The 19376-nt window shown below is 46.8% G+C and overlaps 1 protein-coding gene across 3 annotated transcripts in view; it reads left to right on the forward strand.

The window, feature by feature from the left end:
* The first annotated feature begins 286 nt into the window (after positions 1-286).
* Positions 287-19376, forward strand: part of PPP1R12B (protein phosphatase 1 regulatory subunit 12B) — a 132806-nt gene continuing 113716 nt past the window's right edge. For all 3 annotated transcript variants that reach the window (XM_053998295.1, XM_053998296.1, XM_053998297.1), the window contains exon 1: positions 287-637. In XM_053998295.1, the coding sequence (XP_053854270.1) occupies positions 350-637 (288 nt within the window). In that variant the 5' untranslated portion in view covers positions 287-349. The remainder of the gene's footprint in view (positions 638-19376) is intronic.

Consider the following 19376-nt stretch of genomic DNA (forward strand, 5'->3'; position numbering starts at 1 on the left):
AGCTCCTTCCCGCCCTCAGCGGTTCCGGGCTTCTGTGACTCCGGGGAGGGCGGGACCCGGGGAAGCCACACAATGGCGCCGAACGCGCCCGCGCGCAGGGGCCGCCGGGAGTTGTAGTCCCGGTCGCGCCCAGGTGCGGCGCCGCGCGGGGGCCGCCGGGAGCCGCGGCCGCCCCGGGGCAGGTGCGGCGCCGCTCCCGCCCGAACTACATGTCCCGGGGTGCCGCGGGGCGCGCGCGGCGCGGGCGCGGCGGCGGCGGGGGCGTAGCGAAGATGGCGGCGGGGGCGCTGCGCCCCGCTCCGGGCTGAGCGCGGCGCGGCCCCGCGCGGCCCTCAGAGCGGCGGCGGCGATGTCCGAGCCGGAGCACCTGGGCGGGAAGCGGGCCGAGTCGGCGCGGCTGCGGCGGGCCGAGCAGCTGCGGCGCTGGAAGGGCTCCCTGACCGAGCAAGAGCCGGTGGCGGCGGGGGGCGGCCGTGGCCGGCACCGCGGCGCGGGGGGCTCCCGCGTCCGCTTCGAGGAGGGCGCCGTGTTCCTGGCCGCCTGCTCCAGCGGCGACACCGAGGAGGTGAAGAGGCTGCTGGGCCGCGGCGCCCGCATCAACACCACCAATGTGGACGGGCTGACAGCCCTGCACCAGGTACCGGGGCCGGGGAGGCGGCCCGGCTGTGTGTGCCCTCGGTCAGCACCGGGCCGGGGGGCACAGCGGTACCTGCAGCCCCGGCCGGGGGTGTTGGTAAACAAAGGGCTCGGTACGCCTTGGTCCGAGCCCCGTGCGGCGCGTTCAGCCTGTGTCAGAGAACAGACCTAGGTGGTTCCAGTCGGGCAGTGGGATGTACCAACTTTTCACACGGTTATTAAGTAGGTTAATTAGCAAAATAAAGCGGGGGCTAGCAGGGCTGCGGGCCTGACCAGGCGGCCAATTTATTAATTTTTTGAAAACTTAGGATGTGATTGGGGTCTCCTGAAGTGCTGGAAAAATTTTCCGGGATGAGTATTTTGGAAGATCAGGGGTGTCTGGCCAATTCCTGTGTTGTGTTTTATCAGAGTTGCCTTGAAACTGCCCAAACTGCTCCTTGGCAGGGAGCAGAGAGTGGCCGCATGGCCGATAAGCAGCATAGATTCTATTAATACTCATCCAAATGTGAAGATGGTACAAAGTGGTCGCAGGAATTGGCTGCAGAGCAGTCAAGGCTTGACTGTCAAGAAACATGTGCTGCGTTCCATCCGTAGCTTTTGCTGCTCTTGTGTAAATGAGCAGGAATGCGAGGGAACATGCAAAATTGCATGAATATTGGGAAACCTGTTGCTGTTCAAGACTGAGGATTTATCAGGGCATGTGAAATCAGTGTCCCAGATTGGTGCATCTGGTCAGTGAAATGAATCTGATTTGGATCCAGGCCAGCTTCACAAAGAAAATGTTCTTAGCTCCAGATAGTGTAGATTAAGCATGTAGTGTAGCAACAGGAGTGTGGAAAAAAACACACTATAGGAATAACATCAGGAACTAATGTGTTTGTAAAGAATAATGTGTTAACAGCACAAATAGCAGGATAGTTCTTGAGTTAATCAGGATTTCTTCTTTGCTGGGCTGATGTTACAGAAGCATTTGGGACATGATGATGGTCCTGAACAAGGTGGTTCAGGAGCTTGCTGGCTCCTGGCTGTCAGGGAACAAAAGGGCAGGGAGATGTATTCATTTTGCTTTAGGCTTCCAAAAATAAGTAGTGAAGTAAAGAGCATGCAAGCTTACAGGCTGTCAGGTTGAATACGACTTCAGCTGGCAAAGCAGTGACCTTTGTAATGGACGGGTGTTTTTCTTGGTTATTTGTGGAGTTTGGTGTAGCAGTAGCAAATAAATTGCCCTGCATTAGTAACCTCCAGTACAGCACATGTACATTTATTATCAGGTAAATAAGTAGTCCTGTGGACACTAATAAGAACCAGCCACTGAAAATCAGGTTGTTCACAGCATTTTGACCGCCAAGAAGGCTGAATTTAAGGTGGATACGTGGTAGAATTGGGATGACTTCATGAGGGGCTTCCAGCCAGGATGGATTGTGATCCCCTCAGAAGGGCCTGGCTCTCCTGCTGCTGTGGGTACTGTGAGGTGTCTGGTGAAGTGAGCTGGACTCTGATGGCAGGTAGTGAGCTCAGCAAGGTCACACTCCTGGAGACTGTGGCAGGCCATGTATTGACAGGCAGGCTGCAAATTGAATTCTGTATACGTAAAGGATACAGAATTGTATCATATGTGCCTTGGAAGGACAGTATCGGGTGACACTGACCAGTAACACCTAGGGCTTGATACTTGGAAGAGCTTGGATGAGTGAGTGGTGGAGCAGATGCTGGCAGTACCAGCCAGCTGCTTACGTGAAGTGTTTCTTCACAAACTTGACAGAAAGGGAGGGTGACCTTACTGTGATTGGAATAAAAACTTTGTTCCAACGTCCCATGGATGTAACAACAGTTTTGCTGAGGAGTAACAAGATGTTCTTGCACACCCAAATGGAACAAACGCTGTTTTGTTAAAAGTTTTGCTGTGCATGTGTATCCTGAGTCTGTAAATCTCTATCAGATGAAAATGTTTATTAGCATGGTTGGGGAGGTTGTTATGAGTTTCTTTCTCTGAACATCTCCAAAACAGATTTGTTTTCATGTTGTTTTTTCATGCTGCCTATGGTAAAGCGTCAGCCGAGGCCAGTTAGGTTGGGGATCCCCAGAGCACTGGTTGACAGCTGGAATGATGTAGTACATGTGAGGATATTTAAATAACTTCTCTTAGTATTAGAGACACAATGTTACATTACAGGGCAGATGGTAGTGACAGTCTGTTTCATACCTGTGCAACCAAATGGCCACTCAATGCAGAAGGAAATCCCACACCTTGAGAAGAGTTGTCTTTGTTGACAGAAAGATCAGGTGAAATATTTTTCTTTGGTTAAATAATTTAATGTATGAGACTTGCTCTGGATGAGCAATCAGGTCTTTTTAGGTAATGGAAGGGTTAACCAAGTCAATTGACTTAATTTGTCAGAGTCGGCAGCTGCTCCCACAAAACCTAAGACCAATCTTACAAATCAGGTTAGTTTGTTTGAAGTGCAGGGTGGCCCCAAATATTGTGCGTGTTCACAAAGGTAAAATTACATTGCTCTGGTATCTGGGCCACTGTGGCTAAGACCCACTGTGTACTTGCTGTGTGAGAAGCTGGCTTGGCTATTTATAGCCACAAAGCTGTATTTTGAAAATAACCTTTTAAATTACAAGTGATGTTTCTGAGCCTGCAGCCTGTGTCACTGCCCTATTTGGAAGCATCAGGTGCCACACAGACCTGCACCACAGACCGTGTCTGGAACCTGTAGGGTGGCTTCAGCTGTACTTTGTCTACCTCAGTGCCTGCAGAATGTTGTTGGAGGAATGTCAGTCCTGTATTTTCAATTATTAACTTAATTATATTCACTGAATTATTTTTGACAATGGTTTTGTGTCTAATGCAGAATGGAAAGGGATATATTAGTTAAGTGTGAGTGAACATTTAGAAATCATCAAGAAAACTGCTACCAGTTGGTGAGAACTCTTGGTGGCAGTTGAACTTCTCTGGTGTTTGCAGGTGGTGGGAAATGGGTATGAACTGCTCCTCTGTCTCCTGGATGACAGATAAAACCAAAAAGTAAACTCGTATGAAAATTGAATCTTATGGGAAAAACATTCTGCTGCTTCTAGTTGGGAAAGCATCTCCCAATGTAATAATAGCAATGCTTGTTTGTCTTCAAGGACTGGTTCACAAAGGATGACAGCAAAGATTATTTATCCTCCGTCTGCCCTTTCATGATTTACTCTCTCTTTCCCTTTGGCCTGTTCCAAGGAGAAGTGAGTTGCTCATGAAATTACTCCTGTGTCATTTACAGTACTCTGCAGTACCTTGGTGCTTGCTGTTGACTTTGTTTTCAGGTGCTGGGTGCCTGTGATAATTCAGGAGCTGCTTCCTGAATAGTCAGGTACTTTGTGCAGTGACTCTGGCTTAGGTGGGGGCTGTTTGTTGTTCTCAGTTTGTTATTCTTTCTTCTGAGCCAGAGCTGTAAAACTGCAGGCATGTCTGGTTGCTCCTCAGAGCTTTATAAGGTGGCATCTGTGTCAAAAGGTTTGGGCAATTTTCAGTTGCTGCTCAGCAAGTTTGCAATTTCCTCCTACAGATTGTGTGCAGCCATAACAAAGCAGGAAGCAGCAGAATTTTTGGACAGTCCTGAAACCAGAGATATTAGAGAGCCCTCTGCCCCATCACAGCAGTCTGGAGACTATTGGAAGAGTCATTGAGCTGCTAACACTGGAACAAAATCTGGAGACTGAGGGGAAGGAGGAAAGGATTCCCACACCACTTTCATGTTCAGCACCAAACCACATCCTTAGGTGCCACAACTATACACTTTCTAAACACTTCCAGGGATGGTGACTCCATCATGTTGCTGGGTAACCTTTGCCAGGGCCTGACCACCCTTTTGGCAAGGACCTTTCCATAAGATTCAACCTGAACCTCCCCTGGCACAGCTTGAGGCTGTTCTCTCTCATCCCTGTTCCCTGGGAGCGGAGCCCGAGATCCCCCAGCTCCCCCCTTCTGTCAGGGAGTTGTGCAGAGCCAGAAGGGCCCCCCTGAGCCTCCTTTTCTCCAGGCTGAGCCCCTCAGCTCCCTCAACTGCTCCTGGTGCTCCAGCTCATTCCCCAGCTCCCTTCCCTTCTCGGGACACAAAATTTCTTAATCACCAAAAGGTAACAGCCAGTCTGTGCCTTGAAAGGTGAGGAGATAACACAACTTACAGGGGCATTATAACTCTGGAATGGATGTTCAGGTGCCCCATCACAGCTGTGGTTTAAGGTAATTCAGCTTCTGATCTTTAAGTTGGTGATGACAGCATCATAAATCAGGCTGCATTTTTTAAGTTTGGGTGGTTGCATTGCCTAAAAATACATTCATTCCTGGAATAGAAGGTTATCTAGGGAGAGTCATACCTTTCTCACCGTGCTGTGCAGAGTTCCTTTCTGAAGGTGTTCTGCCAAGAAAAATAAAAGTTGCAATCTTCTTGTGCTGCATGTAACACTGCTCGTCAAAGTGAAATATGGCACTGCCAAAAATAGGGTTTATCGCTAGTGGAATGGGGTTTTTGGGTTTCATTTATAAATGGGAATTTAGTAGCATGTACCATCCCACAGGGCTCAGAATAATGTGAGATAGGTTGGAAAATGCCTGCAATACACGAGGAATTTATGAGACAAAATAGTTAAAATCTGAAGTGCTGTTTTATCAACCTCATGCTTTTATTTTCTTCCTTTTGCTTACTCAGTCCCTGTTTTGCCTTGATGTTTTCATCAAGGATTCAATTCTCTTTCCCTCGCATCTCTATTTCCAAGCAATCTCCTGAGTGGGCAGAATTAACTGTAGACTACACAAACTAACCTTGAGCTGCAGCTAGAGCCTGGGAGAGCTGCTACTCCTGGCAGCAGGGCAGGAAACCTTCCCCTGGTTTGGTTTGGGGCACTTTCAACTGGTTGGTTTGGCTTCTGGAAACCGAAGACAACCACATCATTTACTCAATACTGGGTGCCTGGGAGGAAACTGCATTTCAGTAAGTAGATGGGTATTTGGGAGGGGAAATGTGCATCTTCATTGCTTCCTTCCTCAGCCTTTGTTTATCCTACCCAGTGATTCCATGCGTCAGGCTCCGCTGCTCCCCATAAACACTGAGCAAGGGAGCTGGTGGGATTTTCAGCAACAACTTCCTTCATGGCAGCAGCTGGTCCCTTAGCACTGCCTGTGGAAAAGTTCTCATCTCCACTATAGCTTCTGGGCAGTCTGGAGTTCTGGCCTCACATGGAAAGCTCATTTGGAAAGCAAAGGTATTTTAGGGAAAGCTTGTTGTGCCTAATGTGTGCCGAAAGCTTTCTGACTTGTGCAGATGAAATTCTTGAGCCTGCATCAGAGGTGGAGACAAGTTTTCCATGCTGCATACTTGTCTGAACCAACATGGCTTGATAAGATTGAAAGCCAGCTCAGCAGAAATGCAGGAATTAGCAATGAATGCAGTGCCTGGACAGTCCCTGTTCCAGCAGCACAGGGTACTGCAGCTCCTGCTGGCATGGCTGGAAGCGTTCAGTGTTTGTGCTCAAACATTCATGCATTTATGTGCAGAGCTCTCTGCTGTAACCTAGATGAAGCTCCCATCATCCTGGCATTATTTTTTGCAGTTTATAATATCTTTTGCTTATTTTAACAGGGAGTGTTTGGGCTGGGATCTGTTTCTATTTCAAACAGTTTTAGAGATTTTGAATTCAGAGTAGGTACTGTGGGACTTGTGAGACATCACAAGTGCTGTGTTTTGTAATATACTGAGATAATAACTGAGTAATATTAAAATACAGAACTTCTGAATTGGTATGCTGGCTCCCAGTTGAGGATTATTATATGCCATAAGTCAAAAAAGGCCTGCCAGACTGTGCATATTAGAGCAATCAGTTTTAAGAAGGTTGGGAGAGGAGAATATTACATAAGTGGTTGAATAAATCGATATTTTATTCTTTCTAACTTTTGAATACAAATGAGAGCAGGTGGAGCATTAAATATTCTGAAACATGTTTTTTAAAAAAATGTGTTTGTGCAGAGGTCTGGGGTAAAGAATGAAAGAGAAACCCAGAGCCTTTCAGGCGAATGGCAGCCCTTGCTATGCAGTGACAGGATCCCCAGCTGAGTGAACCTTTTGACCTAGTGATGATGGTATGGTCCCAGCACGGTGAGGGTGCCCAGTATAAATCCTGGGATCTGAGTCTGCAGTTTATTTTCAGCTGTCCTTCTAAAGGGAGGTGCCACAGCTGTCCCTGCAATCTCCTTTCTTGGGCTGCAGCAAACTGATCTGCACGGGGAGGAAAGGTGCAGCTTGCCCGAGGAGCTGAGCAGGAAAACTTCTCTTGCTAAAAATTTTGAGACCAGCTTGGACAGAGCTTTGAGCAGCCTGGCCTAGTGGAAAGGTGTTCCTGTCCATGGCAGGGCATTCAGTGAGATGAACTTTAAAGTCCCTTCCAGCCCACACCAGTTTGTGATTCTGTGAAGGAATGATTTAGTGGCGATTTAGGTGCCTATTTTAATGGGGCTCACTTCAGCATGAATGGACTTAAGAACAAGGTCATGGTGAGTATAGTCTATCCAGGCCTGTGCAGAGATGTTTCAAGCTGCTGTGAATGGAAGCAGTGGGACCCAGAGTATGGCTGTGAGGTGAAGCTTCAACCTGCACAGCTTCAGGGAGCCAAATTTTACTTCCTCTCGCCACTCCTGACATGTCCCACCTCTCACCGTAGTAAAACAAGACCTTTCTTAAATACCTAATTCTTCAAATGTTTTTCAGGGGAAATTTGCTTTTCTGCATTTCCAGGCTAATGAGCACGATACCCCACATTGCTAACAGGCACATCCCAGGAGTCAGGCTTCTCTTTTCACATCAAGCTGTTGATAATCAAGGACATCAAAATTCCTGATTTAGACACCTACATAATTTTTCATGCCAGTTTTCATTCCTAATAATTATCATGTGCATTGCTTACGAGTGATCAGTATTTTAGAAAATACATCTATGTGTTCTCTTGTTAAATATTTTCCTGTTAAATTTTGGAACAATCAGTCTCCTTCCAGCTTTAAACTCTTAAGTTTAAATATAGTCTTTGCTGCTCTGAAAACAACCAAAATAACTGAAAATTCACTCTTTAAGAGTAAATGGTGTGATTTCTTTTTCTTTAATGCTGATTTGTTTGGGATTTTTGTAGCTTGTTTCCTGTGGCTGGACGAAATAGAACACTCTTAACTTCTAGGAGTTTCACTGGAAATGTTTCTATAATACAATAAGCTGACCTTGCAGAGGGACACAAGCAGCTTCAGCGTTGCTTTTCCAGCATTCAGCCTTGCTCATAAATCTTTGTGAGATGTACAGAATGCAGAGTGACCACCTGCCATTAGCTTTTTATGTGTCACTGCCTTTTCAGGGTAAAACTAAACCTGGTTCTGTCCGATCCCCTGAGCCAGAGCATTGATTTGCCACAGTGGTTGCTCACCATCCATTTCTGGAATCTCTCTGAAGCCACTTCCTATTTATAATTTGTCATTCCCCGATGTATCAGTTAATGTGATTTTGTATCAAAGCCTGATGGTCGGTGGGATAGCAGCAAGTCCTAGTCCAGTTTGTCGGAACACAAGTGCTGGCTTAGTAAGGGGACTCTAGCGGTGGTTTAGGGAAATGAGGTGACTGTGTGTGGGCTCTGCCCATACCTAGCTTATGTCTGTTTAGTTTGAACCTGTAGATAGAGTAGCATCACCCAGAGGAATGTAAGCCAGCATGAAGCTGGTAGGGCCTGCATAGGGAGCTGCTCCCAGTTCACATGGACTTTGTGCTTGAATTGAAGCATCCAGAAGTGCTGCTGGGTTCATTCTGAAGTCAAAGTATGAAGCATCTTCATCTTCCAGGATTTCAATTCATATGGATTTCAAAATTCTGTTTTAGCTGTTTCCTGGATTACCCAAAACAGCTATTATGAATTATCTTGAATGACAATTATAAAAAGCAGGAACTGTATTTAAAAATTAGCTTTTTACACAGGCAGATAGTAATAGGACAAGGGGGAACAGTTTTAAGCTAAAAGGGAAGAGGTTTAGATTGGATATTGGGAAAAAAGTCTTCCCTGTGAGGGTGGGGAGGCCTTGGCACAGGTTGCCCAAAGAGCTATGGTTGCCCCTCTCCTGGAAGTGTCCATGGCCAGGTTGGGCAGGGCTTGGCGCCACCTGGTCTAATGGAAGATGTCCCTGCCCATGGCAGGGAATGGAACTGGATGAACTTTAAGTTCCCTTCAAATCCAAACCAGCCTGGGATTCTGTGATCTCTGACAATTTGATATTTGATGTGAGACATGTAAATAGGGATTTCCCCCATAGAAGATCGGTGGGACAGGGGAGCTCTAACACAGCTGGCTGTGAGTGCTGTGGCTTGCTTTAATTGTTTTGGTATACCCAAATGTATATGTGTATGTATATATTTATATATATGTACATATATATATGAGTTACATCATTAGCAGAGACCCTAACTATGCCAACAGCATTTTTTCTACCCCATTTGCTCTGTGTTTTCTGTACATGAGATGACACACTCAGCATAGACAGCTTTGGTGTTTTTGTGCATGGCACCTAAATCTGAGCAACTGGTTGCATTAGCAGAACAAGCACATGTCCAGGAAGAGGTGCACATCCTGAGCCTGGGTAGGAGTCTGACTGCACCTGTGACACACTTCACACTTGCCAAGTGTGTGATTTATTTTTTTTTTCAAGTGCTGTGAACATGCCAGTAGTAGTTTCTGTGATAATGAACCCTAGGCCCTTACTTGAGCCTTTTAATGAATATCACAGGTGACGTTGGTATGACTGACATGTTGTTTTAATGTAATCATTTGTGTTACCAAAAAATATTCCACTGGCCAAGATGCTTTCAAAGCAACTTGATGGCAGTGAAATGCTATGTTCTAGCCTATTACCAGGTCATCTTCCATTTTTTATGCAAGATACGGGTTTTAAGAGTCTGCAGCAAATATTTCAAGCAGAATTATGAGTTCTGGGCTGAAATAGCTCTCTAGAACAGAGGTAGAAAGAGCTGCTGACTTGCTTCCACAGGAGACGGTGCCTGGGTTAAACCTTCAAAGCTGGTTCCATCACTTGATCCTGGCTTTCAGTTCTTCCCTGGCTTCATGCTCTTTCCCTGTGTTCTCAGGAAGCTGACTGATCTGCTCCATGCTTCAGCCAGCTTGACTTAGTGTAGGCTGATGTTATCATCATCCCCTTTTTAGGGGAATCTGTGTACCCCACAAGGCTTTGAAAGATAGAAGTTGTGTTCAAAGGGACTCTTTCAAAGCCTTTTGAGAGGCAGAAAGTCACTGTTGAGTTGCAGAGTCTTCCAGACAGTTGTATGCATGGTCCGTAGAAGCAGTTTTTTGTGGCTGTCTGGCCTCTGTCTCCTTGTTCTGCCTGAGAGCTTGGCAGGTTGTTTGCTGCAGAGCTGCTTTACAGCCAGCTGCCCCAGTCTGTGCTGGTGCAAGAGCTCATTCTGTCCCGGGGCAGGACACTGTGTGCCTCTGTTCATAAACTCTCCATCAGTCCCTTTGTCCAGTCTGTGTAGGTCCCTCTGAGAAGGATCTCCTGCCCCAGCCATGCCAGCAGTTTGATATCATCTGCAGACTTGGTGAGAGTGCTCTCTGTCCTATAATTGGTGTTAATTGAGTTTGTTAATGAAGACATGGATTTGTATTGACCCCATATCAGCCCTGGGGGATGCTGCTGATAATCAGCTGCTGGCTGGACTTCGTACAGCTTTTGAGCTTGATATTCTCGCCAACATCAGTCATCTGCTTCTGCAGTCCAGCTCCTGCCTGTTGAAAACACTGGCAGAGATGTGTCAAAGGTGTATTACACTTGCTCTCCTGTCGTCCACACAGGCAGCTTGGAGGGCAATCAAGTTAGGCAAGATTTGCCACCAGTAAATCCATGCTGGCTGTTCCACCTCCTGCTGGAAATGGCTGTCAGGAAGATTTACTATGCAGCCTTTCCAGGGGCTATGGTGAGACTGAGATATCTGATGTTCCCCGGATCCTCCTAACATGGTGGGGTGGTGTTCACATGACATCAGGCCTCCCTTTGTCACCGTGACCTTTGAAAGTTGACAGTGATTTGCAGTGACATCAACCAGCTCCCTCTTAGCCATGTTTGCCTTGCACCTGGTCTCAAAAGTGGTCCATGGTCATTCCTTGCCCCTCATTCCCTGGGTCGGGACTCTGGTGCTGCACAGTGGAGCTAACAGGACAAGTCTGTGCTTCCTGGGACCTGCACTTCATCCTTTCCTTCGGGCCCTGCTCCATCTTGTTGGACCAGGGCTGTCATCTGGAGTGCTGCTGGAGTTGTGGGCCTGCAGGAAGCTTCAGCCATACTTGCCTCTGACTCTTTGCAGTGACTGTAAGACATTCCTAGAATCACAGAACCATGGAATGGTTTGGGTTGGAGCGGCTCTTAAAGATCGTCTTGTTCCAGCCATAGCAGGGACACTTTCCACTAAACCAGGTTGTTCAAAGCCCTGTCCAACCTGGGCTTGGACACTTGCAGGGTTGGAAAACTTCTGTGAACACAAACTAACCATTTGTAGGGCATTTTCCTGATTTCCTTATCTCCCTGATTTTCCCCTCCACCAGCCCTGCCCTGCCTCTCCCCACCCCCACCCCCCCTACAAAATGTAAGTTTAATGGTGAAGTCCCTGTCAGGAGAGAAATAGGAGATGTTCTTTCCACTTGACTTGTCTCCTAGTTCTTCAGCATTCAGTCCTGCAGGAACACAGCCAGTGAGCTGTTGTGTCATACCTGTGATGCCTTCCCTGCTTTTTGGTGCAAACTTGCACAGTGACTTCACCATCAGTTCCAAGTGGCTTGTCTGTCAGCAGCGGTTCAGTTCTAAGGCATGTTGTGACCCTTTTCTTCAGGAGCAGACACGCAATCAGAAGTGCCACCAGGTCATGTCTCCCAAGAGAGATGATGACTATGGATTTCTGCTTTCTACTACCACTTTGGTAAATGTTTCTTCCCCATCCTGCAGCACAGATATCAGTGGCTTCTAAGGTTGGGTGTATTCTCTTATCGAACTTGACTGTCATAATTTTATTAATGGATTAGCAGTTCCTTCCAGTTGCTGAGGAATGCTTCTTGCTGCTACAGTGTGCTGACACTGTAGGAAATGCTATAAAGCTGAACAGACATTTTTGGTTTCTGAGCCCACTTTAGTGGAGCCCTTTCTACTTTCAGTCCAGCTACCAATTTAATCTCTGCTGCACTTCAGATATTAAGTGTTGCTCAGTGCTGTCTGAATATGGGAAGGGAGTGCAGGAGGCACCAGGTAGGGGCTAGGCTCTGGGGAAGATGCACAGCCTCTGAGCGATAGCTGCTCAAGACTGAACAGCCATAAGTCAGCATGCTCAGCTTGGTCCTTGCAGAAAGAATGTCTCAGTCCCACTTGCTTAACCTCAGCACTCCATGAGTTTGTCACAAGTCAGTCCCATGTGCCCTGCTGACACATGTGCCACCCTGGGGAGCTGGGTTTGAGTAGCTTTGAGTGTCAAAGCTTGGGGCAGGCAAAGGCTTGCTTCTGCCAGCGGGTGAGGAAACTAGGCTGGTTGGTAGGAGTCAGTGGCACCTGTGGTTTGGAGACCAGCAAGCAGGGCAGTGACGGGAGAGCAGGGCTTGGCAGCTGCAGTCCCTCTCTTGGACCAAGTGGAATAGCCTCTGGCTAGGAGGGGAAGGAACCAGTGAGGATAACAGCCCTGTTCGACAGCTTGTGGCTCTGTGTTCTTTGGATAGTCCTGGGTGGGACTGTTTGTTTGCTGTTCCTGGGCAGTTCCACCATGTGTTGGCTGCTCTGCATCCCCAGGTGCTACTCCAGGGCTGCCCAGGTGCTTTCTGGACCAAAATGCTGCTCTGGGGCTTCAAGCTTCCCTGGAGCTGTTGAGCTTGTGCCAGGCCCTATGTCACTTGCCTACCAACTGCCACTTGTTTCCCAGACCCTCTAGTAACTTAATCTCATTAATTCAGTGAAAAGCTGAAAGGCAGTAGAGTTCCCCCCAGATCCTCAGGGGTCCATTTATCATCCAGGTGCCCTGGGGACCAAGAAGGCCGGTGGTGTCCTGAGGTGTATTGGGAAGAGCATTCCCAGCAGGTCAGGGAGGGATCCTGCCCCTCTGCCCAGCCCTAGTGAGGCACATCTGGAGTGCTGTGTCCAGGTCTGGACTCCTCAGGACACGACCTCCCTCCTCAGGAGGGACCTGGAGCTCCTGGAGCGGGGCCAGCGGAGGCTGCGCAGATGAGAAAGGGCCTGGAGCATCTCCATGCCAAGGAAAGGCTGAGGGAGCTGGGGCTGTTCAGCCTCGAGAGGAGACAACTGAAATAGGATCTCATTATTGTCTGTCAGTGTCTGCAGGGAGGACTCAGAGCAGGGCCCAGGCTCTGCTCCCTGGGACCCAAGCACTGGCACAAGAGGAATGGACAGGAGCTGATGCCCAGGGAGTTCCACCTGGACATGAGGCAGAACTTCTTCCCTGGGCAGTGGCCTAGACCTGAAAAGGCTGCCCAGAGAGGGTGTGGGGTCCCCCTCTCTGGTGATATCTCAGACCCACTAGACATAATCCTGAGCCATGTGCTCTGGGATGAGCCATGTGCTCTGCCTGAGCAGGGAGGTGGGACCAGATGAGCCACTGGGGTCCCTTCCAACCTGATGCGTCCTGCAATTCTGTGATCCGCAGTGCAATCTGAGCTGCACCCAAAATACTGCTGTAGACAGAGGTACTCAGGTATTGATGTGTCAGCCCTCTGTGCAAAGGCTCTGGCCATGGACTTTCCAAATTTCAGGTTAGATCACCCACACCTCTCCTGGGGTTTGCACCCCTTCCCTGTTCCCATACACATGGATGTGGAAGGTGGGCCGTAGGGGAGAGGTGGGTACTATTTACTGCAGACAAATAGTACTTCTGCAAACATCTACACACTGGATCTATGAAATGGGACTTCCAATGAAGAAAATTGAAAAGTGATCATCTAGTGGAATTTAAATCCTAATCATTTCAAAATGGAAAGAATGATATATTGTTCCTTGTGACATACCATCTTTTGTATGTTGTGGCCTGTGTGCATTCTCTTCTCTATCATAAATCACTGTAATAGGTACATGCTCTATTCAGGGAGCACACAGTGTCTATTTCTGGGTTTTTTTTTTTGGAGTGTATTGGGAGAATCTGAGTCTTGGATACAGCTCAACAAAATGGTTTCAAATGACAAATCTGTCCCACTTTTGGCATTGTGTACTGAATAGTTTTGTAGTGTTTTCTCAGTGATACCGGGGCTGTGTGCTGTCAGTCTTTCCTGTACAAAGATCTCTTAAGATAAAAAATTAAAATTCAACTTTCTGAGCTTTCCCAAGCTGTGGTATTGGCAGAACAGGTTCCAGAACTGCTCAGACAAATGAAAGGTGTCAGGTCTTCAGCATCAGTTGGAACTGGCACATGAAGTTACTGAGCTATTATCCATTGTATATGATGTATCATTTAAAGCAGCTACCAGAAGTTGTCAGCAGGAAGTGACAGTTTCCAAAAGGGACTCCAAGAAGAACCTGGGAAGTGATGAACCCAAAACAGGAAGCAAGCATGTGGAGAGGAGAAAATCTGGTTGAGATGGTATGTTTGGATTTCCAAAACACTTTTGACAACATCCCTCTGTGGAAACTCCTAAGAAACAAAGCTGTTGTGAAATAAAAAGATCTTATTAATTACTGTCTGAAAGAGAGAAAACAAAGGCTGGCAATAAAGAGTCAGTTTGCAGGAGGAAGGAGAGTTACCCTGTGCATCTCCTCTGGAGTCTGTGCTGTACCTTTATGTGAGATAGGAAAGGGAATAGAATGAGGTCACAGTTTGCAAAAGTTCTTGCACAGTCAAGACAGTGAAGTGTGAGCTGGCCCTGAAGGTGTCTGTATTGGCCAATTCACTGATAAAGTGGCTGGCAAAATTTGATCTGTAAATGGGGAGTAATGTTTATGGGGAAATAGTGGCTTCCAATCCAGCTGTCATGGGCTGGAAAAACTTGTATTGTGCCCATGTGTAGATTAGTATTGGCAGTTCTCTTTCTACCATCTCAAAAAAAAAAAAAAATAGTTAATGTAAAGAGATGGGAAATAACGGCAAGGGGATCAAAGTAATGGATTGGGTTCTATACCAGAAAAGAGCAAACCTTTGTGATTCCTTCTGACTGATAGAAAGCCACAAGCACAGATAGGATAAAGGTTTCCAAAATTATATGTAAAATGGCATTAGACATGGTCATGTTTTCCTACAAGGAAGGATTTAAGGACATCAGAGTTTTAAAACAAATACTTTTTCTCATCCAGTATAAAATTCAGCTGTGGAACTAATTGCTTTACGACACAGCTCATGCCAAAAATTTCAATGCGTTCAGAATCTGCATGGTGGGTACAATTCTAACTGTGTTAAGTTAAGCTCTGGATTGCCAAGCTCTAGGATGGGTGGAAAATACAAAGAGCAATTTAAAAAACATTATTTATTGCAGGTGAGACTCAAGAAGAGAAAATAGGATGGGGGAAAACTAGTAAGGCCAAAAACCTTCTCAAATGTTAAAGCAAAAGTTTCAAAATTCAAATCCAACACTTTTTAGAGGGCTTATAATAGTATCTTGCAGAAATTGTGGCAGTTCTGCTTTGTGCTTAGTGGGCAATTTTGTTTAATTTTTTAGTAACTTGCTGCAGTGGCATGAAGATTATATTTCACAGTGTCCTCTAAACTAGAAAGAATATGTATATGTGTGGGATATCATCTCGCTAATCCGGGAGGTTTTGAGCATTTTTCTCTTCCTGGCTCGTAGTAAACTGAACTGATACATCTGACTGAACACAGTGTCCAGGTGTTCATGCAAGGGATGGATTTCCTCTTTCTTCATCATCTGCACTGGCTTTTCTTTCCATTCTTGGGTGATTGACAAACAGAATTTGACCTTCACAGCCGCAAATGGTTTGTCTTTTAAATGAATATCACTTGAGTCATTCTGAACAAGCTTTCCCTCGTGCTGAAAAAGATAAGTGGTAAATGTGTCTGTCTCTCGATGAGAGACTTCAGGGCTGTGCCAGCCTGTACAGCAGCAGAGCCAGGGTTTGAACTTCAGAGCATATTGCAAGAGTTATTTTTGTTCCCTTATATTAATAGCTGCTATAGAAGGAGCCCTGTGCTTAAGGCCAAATCCTGTCTTACAGTTACTCTGAGTATTGGCTTCTCTACAGTCTACAACTCAGTCCTCAAAATCCGTTCTTTTCCATTTAGTTTAGGTGCTGTTAATCTGTAAAAAAATTGTCCAATGTTGCAGAAAGTGAACAAGGAATAAAACGTTGATTGTAGTCTTTGGGAGGGGATCCATGTGCTGACAGCACACCCAGCTTCCTGTAAATTGTGCTTGGGATTTCAGTTCAAGCCCTGGCCTAAACAAGAACTCCTGCATCTTTTAAATTACAGCATTGTGGTGATGAAACAAACCTTCAGAGTCCTGGAGATTGGGTGATACCTATTTTTGACAAAGCGACTAGCTTCTTTTTATAATTTATTTATTTTAAACATAGAGTCATGGAACCATTAAGTTTGGAAAAGACCTCCAAGACCATCATGTCCAGCCTTTGACCAACCATCTTGTCAGCCAGCCCAGAGCACTGAGTGCCTTGTCCAGTTGGTCTTGAGACACCTCCAGAGATGGGGACTCCACCACCTTCTTGGGCAGCCCCTTCCAATGCCTGACCACCTTTTCTGTGGAGAAATTCTTCCTGATGTCCAACCTGAACCTCCCCTGGTACAGCTCGGGGCTGTTCCCTCTTGTCCTGTCCCTTGTAGCCTGGGAGAAGAAGACAACCCCCATCCTACTAATGTGCTGTGCTGGTCTGGTCTCAGTCTCTAACCATTCACCTCTTTTCCACTTTGTTTAAACTTGTTTCCTAATGCCTTGGCTTCTTGGAGCAGTGCTTGGGTAATTCTCCTCCTGTGGTAGGATGCTGAAAGCTGCACCTCTTCTGCTGCCATGTGTTCTGCCTTTTGCTGTTTGCTCACAAACCAGACTGGGCTGTCTCAGTGGTGAGGGCAGATGGTTGCTGTTGGAGAGTTCCAGATGTGGCTGGAAGAGGTCACAGAAGCCCTTCTAGTTCTGTCCTCTGTACTGAGACATGACCAGGTTTAACAGAGCTTTTTAGAAAAGACAGTTAATTAATCCCTTCCCAAACATCATCACAAAGCACTTGTCTGCACCTCCCACAGAAGGCAAGAAGTCCCAGTGCATGGCAGGCTCAGCTGGAACCATGGGTGATGTGCTTCCTGCTTCAGCAGCACCCCTCTGAGTCATTCGGCCAGCCCTGTTACCTCCTGGGGATGGAGAGGAGGGCATAGAAATGCTGGATTAAAAGTAATGCTATCAGTCACTGATGCTATAACAACATATTAGTGAGTGCTGTGGTGAGACCCCCAGGAAGCAGCGTGGGAGCTGTCAGGGCCAGCGTGCGCTGCAGCACAGCAGTGCTGGGGCTGCTCTGACCTCCTCAGTGATTCCCCAGTGCTGTGTCCTTTATGTGCTTGTTTTGCCTTGAGATTCTCCCACCTAAATGTAGGAATATTCTTACTTTGCTTCATTGTAAGACTGTTTACAAAAGGCTGGGCTCTGCTCTCTGGAGCTCTCCACCTTTTCTGCTTTGGTTTCATCTCACACCAGTAAAATGTAATCTCTGATTCTCTTCTTGCTGAACAGGAGGGACAGGGCTGGGCCTCGTTAGCCTGTGCTGGTGGAGCCTTTGGAGGAGTGTTCCCACAGGCTCAGGGAATTGCAGGCTGTGGATTCCCTACCCAGCCCCATCCCTGCTGTGTAGCTGCAGTGGGTCGGGGTAGCAACTGTGGGGACCAAATGTGGAACAAATATCCTAGTTTCCCCAGCCTTTTACAGCTTGTTCTCTTTTTCTGAAATTTTCTTCAGCCAGTTTGTTTTCCCCAAGGAGTTTCTTTCTGTGGTACCCTAGAAATAGCATAAACCTTATGTGTGATGCCACAAAAATCCTTAATAAATGCTATTGGAAAATGGGGTAAGTTGTTTGGGTTTTTTGGGAGTGGGTTTTGTTTCTTGGTGTTTTTTTTTTTGTTTGTTTGTTTGTTTTTCATTTTTTAAGCTAAGCTTTTTCTCATTCATGTCCTATTCGTGTCTTGTACCTTCTTCAGCTGTGGAGACTAGAATTTCTTATGATACTGAAAATCTGTTGCATTATATAGAGGCCTAATGATATTTTATGGTTTGTTTTGTTCCACTCCAAGCAATTTCTAGAATTTGCTTTGATTTCTGAGCTTGTAGCTGTTATTTTCCTACAGCTATTTGTTATAATCCTAAGAGCTTTTCCCTGAAGTCAGTAATAAGCTCAGAGCCTTTTATTTTGTTATGTTTTGTTGGGTGTATTTTGTGCCTGTGATTCACTCTGCAGTGATCTGCACTGCATTTCATCTACTGTTTTATCAGCAGTTGCTCAGTAGTTGCTCAGTACTGTAAGATTCTTCAAGTTTGTCCTTTGCTCTAACCCTTGAATAGTTTCCCCAGCAAACTTCACCTCACTGATCACCTCCTCTTCCAAGTCCTTTATGTAGCACATTTGGTAGCACAGACCCTGGGAGAGAGCTTTCTGCAGAGCTCTCCAGGAAGATCTATCTCATATTCTGGTCTACTCATCAGGAAAATACATTTAATTGTGCAAGGATCTTCCCTCTTACCTGGGCAACTCAGTGGCTTCAGGAGCCACAATGAGGGGCCTGTGGAGAATCCTTTAGAAAGTTTCAGGAGTTGGAAGGGACCCACACGGGTCATCAAGTCCATGCCCTGGCTCTGCACAGGATAACCCAAAAAGTCACATCATGTATCTCAGGTGAATGTCATGTATCATCTGGACCTTCCATGTCTTCATGCTTATTTACCTTTCAAAAGACTCCAGTGGCTATCTGTCACATGACCTCCCTCTGTAAAAGCCTTGGTGGATATTTTCCAAAATATGACATTTTCTTATACACCTGCTCTTCTGCATTGTACCATCCACTAATGTGACCCCGGCAGGTTGGTGGTTCTTGGGTTTAGTGAAATCTTTCCCTTTCTCCATTCCAGGAGTTCCTTCACTGATCAGTGACTTTCTTTGCATCTTTTTAGTCATATAGTGACACACTTGCTGTTTGTCCATTTGTCTGGTGCTACACCAGAGGAGGCTCAGGCTGGATACCAGGGAAAGGTTCTTCCCCCAGAGGGTGCTGGGCACTGCCCAGGCTCCCCAGGGCATCGTCCCAGCCCCAAGGCTGCCAGAGCTCCAGGAGTGTTTGGACAATGCTCTCAGGGATGCACAGGGTGGGACTGTTGGTATGTCTGTGCAGGGCCAGGAGTTGGACTGGATGTTCCTTGTGGGTCCCTTCCTGCTCAGAAGATTCCATGATTCTGATAGATGTAGCCTTGACGTGGTTTCCGGGAGTGCTGCCCAAGCAATCCTGCTGTCCAGCTCCTCTTCCAAGCCATTGAGTTTCTGGAGCCTCCCCTGTCTGTGCACCTGCCATGCCTGCAGCAGGGAACTCACCTGCATCCCATGGCCATCACCACCTGCCCAGACTTGTGCCTGAAATCCACCTTCTCAAGGCCTTACTTTTGCTTCAAGCTGGGAACTCTAGCCTGCAGCCAGGGGTGCATGCATGGTCATGGGCATCTGCAGTCATGTTGCAGTGAGA

The sequence above is a fragment of the Vidua macroura genome, chromosome 24 (genome assembly GCF_024509145.1).
Source record: "Vidua macroura isolate BioBank_ID:100142 chromosome 24, ASM2450914v1, whole genome shotgun sequence".
Lineage (NCBI taxonomy): Eukaryota > Metazoa > Chordata > Aves > Passeriformes > Viduidae > Vidua > Vidua macroura.